General features: G+C 37.2%; 1 protein-coding gene across 9 annotated transcripts in view; it reads left to right on the forward strand.

Annotated features, from left to right (window-relative positions):
- The window catches only part of NEO1 (neogenin 1), a 239,511-nt gene that overhangs the window by 137,270 nt on the left and 88,236 nt on the right, over positions 1-14,005 (forward strand). For all 9 annotated transcript variants that reach the window (XM_027553167.1, XM_027553159.1, XM_027553165.1 and 6 more), the window contains exons 6-7: positions 5,169-5,323; positions 6,866-6,986. In XM_027553167.1, coding sequence (XP_027408968.1) covers positions 5,169-5,323; positions 6,866-6,986 — 276 coding nt within the window. The remainder of the gene's footprint in view (positions 1-5,168; positions 5,324-6,865; positions 6,987-14,005) is intronic.

Genomic DNA, 14,005 nt, shown 5'->3' on the forward strand with positions numbered 1-14,005 from the left:
CTGAGTCTACTAGGTGTAAGATAAAGCGTATAAGGAATTAAGTTGGCATCACTGAGAACAGAAATTTTTTGCTTGAGAGAAAGGAAATAGAGATGTAAAATGAATAGGTTCCAGTTAAAACCTATAGTCCCAAACTTAATTGGAGATACTAAAATGAAATCATAATTTTATATTTAAAAAGTACAGATTTCCTGGCTTTATCCACAGTAGGGCCTAAAATCAGTGACCAGAAGATACTAAAGACCACTTGGGTCATGTCAAAAAGGACTCAGGAAATTCCAGTGGATCTAGGCTTCTTTTGGTCAAAGATGGGATAGTATGAAAATGAAAAGAGGGTTAACTTTAGTGGATTGAAACAAACCAAATATATTTTAATCCACGAACTCATAATAATACTTTTAAAAAGCCTTCACTGATCACATTTGGGATGTGATATTAGAGAACCAAATCATTGTTTTGAAAATTGGTAAGCCCAAGAAAAGAATCAAGCATTATCCTGTTCTTTCTATAAGCGTTATACTTAAGGGTAACAAAATAGTTGATGAGGAGAATCATAGAAAGGAAGATTCCACATTGTACAGGGGTTGAGTTGCTGCAAATTCAGCCCAATTTCTTTGTAGAAGATAGAATGAGTAATACTGTTTTGCAACTCCTTTTGTGATTATCAAAGGCTTTTAACATCACGAGAGACGCAGTCACACATTATGAACCCTCCTGATGGAAGGACAGGGCACTGCCTGTGAAGTGGTCTCTTACAAAGAAGAATGGATTTGGAGCTGAAAGACCATGAATTGATAACTGGCATGATGTGAAAAGCTCTTATGAATAGATAAGAAAATTGTGAATACTCTAACTGAAAAAATAGCAGAGTACATGTGTAGATAATTCATAGAAGGATAAATATAGGTGACTAACCAATGTTTAGAGGTCAACCCTAAATATTCACTGAAAGGACTGATGCTGAAGCTGAATTTTGGTCATCTTATGCGAACACTTGGTCATCTGATGCGAGAAGTTGGCTTAAAACTCAACATTCAAAAAACTAAGATCATAGCATCCAGTCCCGTCACTTCATGGCCAATAGATGGGGAAACAATGAGAGACTTTAGTTTGGGGCTCCAAAATCATTGCAGATGGTGACTGCAGCCATGAAATTAAAAGACACTTGCTCCTTAGAAGAAAAGGTATGACCAACCTAGACAGCATGTTAAAAAGCAGAGACATTACTTTGCCAACAAAGGTCTGTCTAGTCAAAGCTGTGGTTTTTCCAGCAGTCATGTATGGATGTGAGAGTTGGACTATAAAGAAAGCTGAGTGCCAAAGAATTGATGCTTTTGAACTGTTGTGTTGGATAAGACTCTTGAGAGTCCCTTGGACTGCAAGGAGATCAAACCAGTCAATCGTAAAGGAAATCATTCCTGAAAATTCATTGGAAGGACTGATGCTGAAGCTGAAACTCCAATACTTTGGTCACCTGATGTGAAAAACTGACTCCTTGGAAAAGACCCTGATGCTGGTAAAGATTGAAGGCAGGAGGAGAAGAGGATGACAGAGGATGAGATGGTTGGATGGCATCACCGACTTGATGGACATGAGTTTGAGCAAGCTCCAGGAGTTGGTGATGGACAGGTAAGCCTGATGTGCTGCCGTCCATGGGGTTGTAAAGTGTCGGACATGACTGAGCAACTGAACTGAACTGATGCAAACAGACAACTGATTGGAAAAGTCCCTGATGCTGGGAGTTATTGAGGGCAGAAGGAGAAGAGGGTGTCAGAGGATGAGATGGCTGGACAGCATCACCAATGCAATAAAAATGAACTTGGGCAAATTCCGGGAGGTGTTGAGAGACTGGGAGGCCTGGTGTGCTGCAGTCCATGGGGTCACAAACAGTCAGACACAACTGGATTACTGAACAACAATAACCAATGTTTGAAAAGAGTTAAATTCACTATTAATAAGTTTCCCTGACTTCATCTAGTTGTGCAGACTTTATTTTCTTGATTGTGTTATTATGTTACTTCTTAATATTATATACATTCTTATCTTCCTTGGCTTCTACTGCTTACTTGGGATTCTGCCTGCTCTCTATACTCTTACTCTTCATTTACTCAAATTATAAAGTTAGTCTGGACTTCTTCCCAGGACCTGAACCCATCTAGTCAGTGCTATAGATTAAAAAAGTGAAAAAAGAGGAAAGAAGATCAGAAAGAAAGAAAGAAAGCTGTCTCTGCTGCCGCTAAGTCGCTTCAGTCGTGTCCAACTCTGTGTGATCCTGTAGACGGCAGCCCACCAGGCTCCCCCGTCCCTGGGATTCTCTAGGCAAGAACACTGGAGTGGGTTGCCATTTCCTTCTCCAATGCATGAAAGTGAAAAGTGAAAGTGAAGTCGCTCAGTCTTGCCTGACTCTTAGTGACCCCATGGACTGCAGCCTACCAGGCTCCTCCATCCATGGGATTTTCCAGGCAAGAGTACTGGAGTGGGGTGCCATTGCCTTCTCCGAAAACTGTCTCTAGTTCCAGGCAACATGGCCTATGTAGATAATCCCAGAATTATCTATAAAAAGTTGCTGAAACTAATGAATATGTTAGGCATAACCATGGGATAAAAGGTCAATATGCATAAATCAGTTTCATCTCTCAATACTAAGTGAACAATTAGAAACTAAAAAAAAAAAGTACATGCCACTTATAGTAACATCAAAGTTTTTGAAGTACTTAGGGGTACACGTAACAAAGTGTGAACAAAATTTGTATATTGAAATATATAAAGCATTGATGAGAGAAACCAAAGCTCTAAATAATAGAGTGAGAAACCATGTTCATAGAAGGAACACTCAGCGTTGTTAAGGTGTTAAATTGCTGCAGATTCAGCCCAATCACAATCAGAATTCCAGCAGGCTGAGCACATTTTAGCCCAGCTGTTTTTTTGTTTTTGTTTTTTTTTTAATGCCTCTCTTGTCATTATTTGATATAGGGAATTCCTTGTCATTTGGAACTTCAAACAGAAGTTTATAAGTTCCACTTGTCATGTATGTTGTAGGAATAGGAAATTACGGCATTATGTGGGAAGCTGGACTAGATGTACTTTTACCCTTTAAATTCAAAATCTTCTTGAATCTTGTTATTTTTAAGCCAATAATTTACAACTTTGGGTTAAGGGGAAAGGGAGATACTGGAATTGCCAAGCTTTTCCAGATATATCTAACTCGTCCCCAAAGATTCTGTCTCTACCTCCCATCCTTAAAAAGCATTTCATGTAATGAAGAGTGTTACTAATGGAAGTGTGTGTGTTGCAGTGAGTGAACTATTTAAGGCCTCTAATGTGACATTAGAGAAAAACATCTACTTCTGCTTTATTGACTATACCAAAGCCTTTGACTGTGTGGATCACAACAAACTGTGGAAAATTCTTAAAGAGATGGGAATACCAGACCACCTGACCTGCCTCCTGAGAAATCTGTATGCAGGTCAAGAAGCAACAGTTAGAACCAGACATGGAATAGCAGACTGGTTCCAAATTGGGAGATGAGTACATCAAGGCTGTATATTGTTACCCTGCTTATTTAACATATATGCAGAGTACATCCGGAGAAGGCAATGGCACCCCACTCCAGTACTCTTGCCTGGAGAATCCCATGGGCGGAGGAGCCTGGTGGGCTGCAGTCCATGGGGTCGCTAGGAGTCAGACACGACTGAGCGACTTCCCTTTCACTTTTCACTTTCATGCATTGGAGAAGGAAATGGCAACCCACTCCAGTGTTCCTGCCTGGAGAATCCCAGGGACGGGAGAGCCTGGTAGGCTGCCGTCTATGGAGTTGCACAGAGTCGGACACGACTGAAGTGACTTAGCAGCAGCAGCAGCAGCAGAGTACATCATGCGAGATGTCAGGCTGGATGAAGCACAAGCTGGAATCAAGATTGCTGGGAGAAATATCAATAACCTCGGATATGCAGATGACAGCAGTATGGCAGAAAGTGAAGAAGAACTAAGGAGCCTCTTGATGAAAGTGAAAGAGGAGAGTGTAAAATCTGGGTTAAAACTCAGCATTCAGAAACTAAGATCATAGAATCTGGTCCCATCACTTCATGGCAAATAGATGAGGAAACAATGGAAACAGTGAGAGACTTTATTTTGGGGACTCCAAAATCACTGCAGATGGTGACTGCAGCCATGAAATTAAAAGATACTTGCTTCTTGGAAGAAAAGTTTTGACCAACCAAGACAGCATATTAAAAAGCAGAGACATTACTTTGCCAACAAAGGTCTGTCAGTCAAAGCTGTGGTTTTTCCAGCAGTCATATATGGATGTGAGAGTTGGACTGTGAAGAAAGCTGAGTGCTGAAGAATTGATGCTTTTGAACTGTTGTGTTGGATAAGACTCTTGAGAGTCCCTTGGACTGCAAGGAGATCAAACCAGTCAATCGTAAAGGAAATCAGTCCTGAATATTCATTGGAATGACTGATGCTGAAGCTGAAACTCCAATACTTTGGCCACCTGATGTGAAGAACTGATTGCTTGGAAAAGACCCTGATTCTGGGAAAGATTGAAAGCAGGAGGATAAAGGAACAACAGAGGATGAGATGGTTGGGTGGCATCACCGACTCGATGGAAATGAGTTTGAGTAAGCTCTGGGAGCTGTTGATGGACAGGGAGGCCTGGCATACTGCAGTTCATGGGGTTGCAAAGAGTTGGACACGACTGAACAACTGAAGTGAACTGAATGTGACATTTGTATTTCTTTGGAGGGTGGGTTACTCATCAATCTTGACTGAAAAGGAAGATAATGTCGGTTTTATCAACTCTTTTTGAATTGTAATCGTGGCTCTTCCAAAATGGTTTAAATCTTAGGGAAATAGACTTTCATATTCATTTTTAAAGACAGCTTAGAACTTTCCAATTTTTCAGTACAGTCAACTTAGTAAATATTTCTCAACAGAGAAACTCAGAATTATCATTATAATTATTCTGCCAGTTAAGTAGACCAGAATATCAATTTTTAAACATATGTTCCTAACATATGTTTAAAAATATATGTTACGTTTTTCTAAAAAATGTGAAAGTCTCAAATAATTAAAAACTTTCTGAATTCTGTGACTTTTTAATTGTTTGAAATACAAATAGCTATTTTTACTTTTATTAATATCTTAATTTCCTTTCTATTTTAAAGCCCAACCTGAATTCCTGAAGCAGCCTACTAATATATATGCTCATGAATCTATGGATATTGTGTTTGAATGTGAAGTCACTGGAAAGCCAACTCCAACTGTGAAGTGGGTCAAGAATGGGGATATGGTTATCCCAAGTGATTACTTTAAGATTGTAGTAAGTATCTTTCAAAGAAACTTAGCTCTGAAACCTTTAAGTCCCTTTAAATGTAGTCACCAAGAGATCTGTTATCCATAGTACATGAACTGGTGTATTAGGATGAACATAGAAAAATTCACTTAGAATATAATCTTTTCATTGGCTGATGAGAAGGCTAGCCCAGAAATGTTTTGGTAGCTCATATACGATCACAGAGGAAACCAGTGTTCAAACTCAGCCTGAAATTCACGTTCCCTGATCAACAGTCTTGTCCTCCTACTCAGACATACTAGCATTTTTAAATACAGCCTGCACCACTTTCTGGGTAATGATTATCCTGTGTGTGTATTCGCATGCCCCCGTCGTCTTCATAGCTCTGTAGTCAAGGAGCAGAAATCTGTCCTTGTTATACTGATGCTCAAGCCCTTCAAAATAAGAATACCCAGTGTTGGGCAGTTGTTGTGAAAATAGACATAAAGATTCTTTTAAAAAGTAAAGCAAAAGTAATTAATTAGCCTTAATCTATTAAGAAGACTCAGCCATTTCTGCTTTTTACTTCATAGATATATAGTAAATGCTAGTAAAGAACACCTGCAATCCGGGAGACCTGGGTTCAATCCTTGGGTTGGGAAGATCCCCTGGAGAAGGGACCAGCTACCCAATCCAATATTCTGGCCTGGAGAATTCCATGGACTGTATAGTCCTGGGATCACAAAAAGTTGGACACAACTGAGCGACTCTCACTTTCACTTTAGTAAATGTTATCCACTGTTACTATTATTATCATCTAATATCCTTATAATAGCATTATCTAGGTTTTAAAAAAGTGATATATCTTAAGATGCATATATGACATTCATAGACATAATCAGAAGTAATTATAGTTGTTGAAGACTTAATGTCTAATTACAAATTTCTCACATAAGTAATTCATTCTTCATAGGAATACAGTTTTCTATTTTTAAAATGCATAATGTTATATGTTACAAAAAAGTAATTCACAAGTATTTAATCCTAATTAAAAAGCAGCATGTTACAGTTAACTTAGCATTTTACTCTCTATCATTATTTTCATCCTATTATAAAAAATCTTAAACTTATGTTGTATTATATCAATAGCAATAATGATAGTTGACATTCATATCGTACTTGATAGTTTAGGAAAAACTTTTATATAGGGGGGTTCTAATCTGCTATAACAATAGATATTAGAAATAATTTTAAGAAAGTGCCTTGAATTCACAAATTCAGACTTTCACTATGGTGACTTAGTATTTCATGCCAGATATTCCCACCAAGCAAAAGTATAAGTTTGCATGCATTGCAGACATGCCTTCCTATAAGGATTGAATTCTTAATTGTTGATGATAGTGCTTCCTTTGCTAGTTAAGTCAGTACCTTGTCATTAAAACTGAGTCAACATGTTCATAGGTAAATAATATTCATTATATGAATCATATAATTGTACTTGTTTTTTTTCTCTCCAGAAAGAGCATATCCTTGAGATTTGAACTAATGTTCATCAGTTGAATCATAAAATTTTGTTTTTTTCTTCCTCAGAAGGAACATAATCTTCAAGTTTTGGGTCTGGTGAAATCAGATGAAGGGTTCTATCAATGCATTGCTGAAAATGATGTTGGAAATGCACAAGCTGGAGCCCAGCTGATAATCCTTGAACATGGTAAGAGGGACTGAAATAGTAAGCTGAGAAAGACTGTGTGTGACGAGCTCATACCTATCAGAGGACCTATCACTCCAGGATACCTAGTGATTAATAAACTGTTTATAAAGGCTAATATATGGCATAACTAAGAGAGAAAAAATAGCCATCTAAATTATCTTTTTTTAAGTGACTGAGAAACACAGTTTTGGATACTGTTGCAGAGAAATTGGTATTAAGAAAGGAAAAACTGAACATTTATAGTCTTAGACAATAAATGGATACTCTTCCGATTTAATCTTATTTAATCTTACAAATATATTTCTAATCTGTTAAAGTAGAAAAACTTTAATGTTTATTTTGCAGTGAATTTTTCTTTAATTTTTCCAAAGTAAAAATTAACTTGCCTTTTCTGATTTTCACACACCCAAAAAATACTTACTAAAAATTCAGACAACATTGAGAAGTAAAAAGGGGAGAAAAAACTCATTTTTTATCAGTCAGGGTCAGTTCTAAGGAAACCGCAAAGTAATTTCACTTAAAACCAAATTAAAAAATTGAATATTGTTTGGTAAAAATCTATTAACTATAACAGGGGATTGAAGTACCAAGGAATTGGCTAGTAAGAAGTAAAAAGAATTCTAGTGAATATAAAAGAATGGCAGACATAGGAGCAGCCACAACCCATAGGTCTGAGAATGTTCAGGAAGAGGCCTCTCTCCGGACTGATCCAGACCATGTTGGAGAGGATGTGGCCATGGTTTAATGGGTGATGGAGAAGCAGCCATGCTCCCATCCCACAGAAGCTTGCTAAAAACCTGCTGTCTAGTGTGCTGAGGAAAAGTTGTTCACAAGGAGATGTCTCAGTGAAGGCATTCTGCCTTAAAAAAAAAAAGAATACACCAGCAGAGTTGGGGTACTGAAGGAAGCTACTCACCAGCACTCTGTACTGATAAGGTTTTAACACATGGCAGCTGGCAAAAGGAGAAATAATGTAAAGGGCTCAGCTTCATTTTTGCAGAGCAGGCAATGAAGTATGAATGTGGAGCTTAAATAGTAAATTGATTACAGGCACATGCTTTAATCCCTGCCATCTAGGAGTACTGGGTATAAGCATGCATAGATGTGTATATGGTTTTATAACCTGTTTTCTTGCAACAGCATGCTTTGGACATGTTTCCATATCATTGAATATACATCTGCATAAACATTTTTCATTGTTGAATAGTATGTATGCACTTTGTTTTATATAAGTGATTCCCTATTGGTTAATATTTAAATTGTTTCCTGTTTTTTATTATGATGAACAAGGCTATGCTGAACTTCCTTATATGATTATTTTCTCATACTAAATTATTAAAAGTTGAATTGTTGGATGACACTTTTATGTGAAATTGATAAGGGTAGCTGTTGGGTATACTATTTGTTTTAGCAGGAAAAGTGTTTTTCATTTTGTGCATTTCTCAAGAATGCATAAGGAAGAGCTGCTTTAGACATCTGATTTGATATCTGAGTCAAATTTAAGTTCAGGTTCCATTGTGGTCAGGAAAGCTCATTGGCAAAGATGGCATCCACTCTGGCTTTTCACTCAAATAGCATATAGGATTTTTATATACTGGTTTGAGATGGGGACAACAGAGGATGAGATGGTTGGATGGCATCACCAACTCAATAGACATGAGTTTGAGCAAGCTCCCGGAGTTGGTGATGAACAGGGAAGCCTGGCATGCTGCAGCCCATGGAGTCGCAAAAAGTCAGACATGATTGAGCAGCTGAACTGAACTGACCTGTGTTTTATCCTTTTTGAAACAAGCTTTCAAAAACAGACATTTTGTGAGCTACTGAAAATTTTTAGTGACCTTGTCAGGTATGCATTAAGGATGCATGGATTCCAAGAAGGAGAGTAAATGTCTTGTTATTATTTTTGGTATTTTAATTTGCGAGATAAATATTTCTGCAGAAAACTAAAAGAAATTATAACAATTTATAAAATCTTATCTCTGCCTTTCTGAAGTTTTTGATATTGTAAGGGATGTGAGAGATGTGCATGACTTGAATACCCAGTCCATAATAATTCAAATAAGGCAGCATACAGTTTAGGAGAGAGGAATTCTATGTGAACAGGGAAGTTTTTCATGCAATGTGTTCCCTTTGTAATAGACTTCAAATGATAGGACCAGATGTTAAAAAGAGGACCTGGCTCAGTATGGAAACAGAATAATTAGAGTATCTGTTCCTATGGAAAGGTGGCGTGTTGAGGCAGAACAGGATCAGATTAATCATGGCCTTAGTTACAAGCAATCAAAGCAATTCTGTAGTAAGGGAGTCTAATAACAAAGTCAGATTTAATTAGAAGACAGTGGCTGAAGAAATATTGTTATAAGACCATGAGGAAATAATAAGTACTTGTACTAGAGAAATAGAATCCTAAAAAGAGATGGTAGTATCTAATTCAGACTTTATCAACTGATTGGGTGTAAAACATTATTATAGAGGAATCAGATATACTTCTAAGGTTTTATTTGGATGATGGAAAAAATGATGATGCCTTTACAAAAATAGAAGAAGAAATTTAATTGAAGTGGAAGGAAACTTCTACTCAAGCTGTAAAGAATGTACATAGAACATACCTCCCTCACCTATGATCAAAAGCTGGATCATCTACAAAACCATAATTTCTGTGAGCCCATCAGAGAGCTGAGCTTGCAAAACAACCAAGTAACCTAAATGGCAAAGAATTAGACAACCCTCCTCTCCCCAAGAATGGGTCATGAATTGTTTGACCTTTGGTAGAACACGAGAGAAAGAGATGGCTGCCATAGAAATGCATAAGAAGAAATTAACTAAAATTTTAACAGAATTTTGAAGACTAAGTATGGCCTAGTTTGGAATCACTGGGGGCCTCAGATAAAAGGGGAGTTCACACTTGCTTGCAAATATATTTCCCTGGGGCTTCAGAGGATGTTCAGTGTTAAGACTGGGGACAAGGTAGAGACTCGAAAAAAGTCGTTTTGGTGGAGTAAAGGTGAAGGAGGTGCTCTGTGGATGCTGGGAGAGGTACGAAGCCCCTCCCGTTTACTCAGACTCCCTTCAGCCTCCAACAAGTAGGGGAGGGGCAGAAAAACTTACTTCATAAATCACTGGCAGGACATTAGAAGCAAAGCTACTCTGCTTCTTGGGGGAGGACCATCTGGTCTCTAGGACACAGGCAAAGACCCACTGCTGCTGTGGAAGGGTAGAAGAGAAAACTCTTTACCTCTGAAAGAAGTGCATAAAACTGCCATGGGCCCTGTGATCCTACACCAATAGCTAAGAGAGGTCTTTACTAGGAAGAATAGGGAACTACCACTAAAGACCAACACAAATACAAAGCAGATTCTGGCTGCCATGAAAGAAGAGGCACCAGTGCTATCTAATACTGAGGCTGTATTGTGTGCTCAGTTGCTGAGTTGTCTCTGACTCTCTGCAACCCCACGGACTCTCTCTAGCCCACCAGGCTCCTCTGTCCATGGGATTCTCCAGGCAAGAATACTGGAGTGGGTTGCCATGCCCTCCTCCAGGGAATCTTCCCAACCCAGGGATTGAACCCACGTCTTCTGCTTGTCAGGTGGATTCTTTACCATTTTGCCACCTGGGAAGCACCCATATTATACTTGATCTTAGCTAAAATTGTATTAGGACAACTGAAAATCCCACCTTCCCCAACCATGACCTTATCACCAAGTAACAAATATATACTGGTCAGGAGCTCATTCTTATTTCTGCCTTAAACCACCACTATTTTCTGTGTCTTATTTTATCTACTTAAAGATAGGATTTATCCCCTTACTGGTTTTTCCTTCTTACCAATTCCAGTTACTTAAGTTATTTCTAATAGAACCTGCATCTATCCTGCTGATTTTTAAAACACTTCTCTCTAATCTCAAGCTTATGTATATCATTTAAAAAATATGATAGTCTAACTAAAAGAATCTGGGAAAGGGAACTTATATAGAAAAAATAACACTTCACAATTCTTGAATGTATGAAAAAGTGAAATATGAAATCAGTGTAGGTTGAAAGGATCATACATTATATGGAATAAACAATTTGTTAGTGATTTGGAAAGAATTAAACTATATATTTACCTTATATCAATGAAGAGTTGATTTAAGAGTTAAAATTTAAATCCATAAAAATGTTGAAAGATGATAGAAGAGTCTCACCATTTACAGTACACCAGGATTTATTAATTCATTCACCATTTAATAAGCATTTAGATTATTTCCAATCTATCATAATTTAATTTATAAAAGAAATGAAGGAACACAGATGAAAAATTTGGTGTCTCAGGATATAAAAATGTAAATGCTTTATATGTAAAGTATGAGAAATACTTTAACTAACTAAAGAGGACAAGCTAGGGAAGAATATAAGAATTACAGAAATTTGTTTGGATGGTATCACCGACTCAATGGACATGGGTCTGGGTGACTCCGGGAGTTGGTGATGGACAGGGAGGCCTGGCGTGCTGCAGTTTATGGGGTCGCAAAGAGTTGGACATGACTGAGTGACTGAACTGAACTGAGTGTTGTGAATGTAACAGGAATGCACACAAATGGATAGGATAAAGTGACTGGCATAAGCATATAATTCACGATATGGCAAAGATAAAGATAGTTTCTAAACATGACAAATGTTTCACCTTACTTAAAGATATAAAATTAAATCACTTTTGGTGATATGCCATTTTTACCTAATAAAGATTTTATATGTTTTAATGAACATTCACTATAATGTTCATTTATTATGACTGGTTAGGGTGATTATGTTTATGTCTTTCACCCTCAGTGAAAATGTAAACTGTTACATCATTTATTAAATCCATTTGGACAATTATCTTAAACATTACTGACTCAACCCATTAATTGTTATTTTAGGATTTTTCCCTAAGGAAGGAATCAGAGATTAGGACAAAAACTATTAATATCATCACTGGTAATTAAAAGAGAAAAAAGGTAGGGATACAGAGAGAAGAGTTAGGAAATGACTTGCATATCCCCAAATAGAGGAAATAGTTAAAATAAGTATAGTACAAACTTATGATGGCAAAGTTATTTGGCCATTAAAAACCATGCCTTTGAACAGTCTTTACTGGTACCAGGGAAATCTTGGTCAAGTGGTAAAGTACAAAATAATATGTATCAAATAATCCAAATTTAGTTGAAAAGATTAATATGTTACACACTGAGACATTCCCACACCAAAATGTTAACGGGTTATCTTTGGGTAGTGATATTTTCTCAGTTTTCTAAAATAGCTCTATATTACTTTTATAATTAGTAAGTTTTTTTTAATTAATAAGCAAAGCCATCTTTTAGTCAGTGCTACAGTTTAGAAAAGATACCAAATACATAATTTTGAGAACTTTACCAAAAACATCATGGATAGCAGTTAAGAGTTACAAATAACACCCTTCACAAGAGAGCTGGGCTGTGTATCAGGAAGTAAACAGAGCAAATTCTGATAAACCTCATTGATATCCTTTGATTTAGTGGAACAAGGACCAGAGACTCAAGTAGCCTGCGGGAGAAGGGTAGAGTCTGACCCACTTGGAACTTTTTCCTTTGTGTTCATAGCATTGTAAATCTCCATGAGCATATATAGCATTTCCCAAATCTATTTGGCCATGGGTTTTTTTTTTTTAAGTAGACCCATGAATATCTTAAAAGGTGCAATTTGGGAATCGTCGATGTAGAGGTATTCAAAGGAGGATGGACAAGATTAAAGTTGGCAAATAGTGGCCCACGGGCCATATCCAGCCAGCCTCCTGGTTTTGTGTATAAAGTTTTATTGGACACAGCCACAGATGTTTGTTCACAGATTGTCTCTGTCCAGTCTGTAAAAAATTTTGACTCTATAATGACAGAAGTGAGTAGTTTAGTCTGAGACTATATGTCCCACAAGCCTAAAACATTAACTCTCTGGCTCTTTATAAAAAAAAATTTGCCAGGCACTCTACTCTGGTACATATCTTTTAGCCCTGATAGTTTGTGAGAGTCAGTGAAAGTCTGTGTCACTTACATTTTTTTTTAATTTAAAGAAGTTTGGGTAGGTGGGGAAAAGCAGAAGAGGGGCAGGAGGTTGAGGATAAAAGGACAAGAGAAAAAGTCAGACTTGGTATGTGGATAACTAGAAGAAGCACAATGGTGACTAACTCCAAGGAGGACCTGTGATGGAGATCTACGAACTACAGAGTCAGGTAGCACATCTTCATTGCTACCTCTGAGACACTTGAGCACTAGAAACACCACGGGGTAAATTATGGAAAGTGGAAAGAAACTTGTTGTGATGGTGCTTATCTTCCTATACCTTGTTTAAAAGTAACGTGAAAGTATTTGAGCATCTTTGACACAAAGTCTTATTTTTGTAAAAGGAATTTTCCGATTCTCCTTGGAAGTGTGTAGCTGTAAATCCTGACCATCAAGATGTTGGCTAGTGTTTGGATTCAGGAAGGTACTTTCAAGCACCCACAGTTGGGCTGTGATATAACTGATAGCATGATTTTTAAGTAAATTATCACCTATGAACATTAAATGAAATTTCATAATTATAGTTAAAATATATGAAACATCTGTGCAACAACACTAGGAAACGGTTTCTAATCAAATTGGGAAGTATTATTTGAGAATGAGTATGTCTCAGACATACTTCCTTTCCACCCCTGCAGCTTTATTGAGACATAATTAACATATAAAACATTGTGTAAGTTTAAGGTGAACACTGTGTGTACAATGTGATGGTTTGATGTATGTGTGTGTGTGTGTGTGTATAGATGTATATGTATGTATATTGCAAAATGTTTACCACAGTAAGGTTAGTTAACACATCCTTTTGTTGTTATGGTGCAAACATTAAAGTTCAATATTCATACTAACTTTCAAGTATCCACTACAGATTGTTAACTATAGCCAACATGTTGTACATTACATCCCTAGAACTTACAACTCTTAAACTAGTTTATACTCTTGGACTTCTCCCCATTTCCCCGTCTCCCAACA

Source organism: Bos indicus x Bos taurus, chromosome 10, assembly GCF_003369695.1.
Source record: "Bos indicus x Bos taurus breed Angus x Brahman F1 hybrid chromosome 10, Bos_hybrid_MaternalHap_v2.0, whole genome shotgun sequence".
Classification (NCBI taxonomy): domain Eukaryota; kingdom Metazoa; phylum Chordata; class Mammalia; order Artiodactyla; family Bovidae; genus Bos; species Bos indicus x Bos taurus.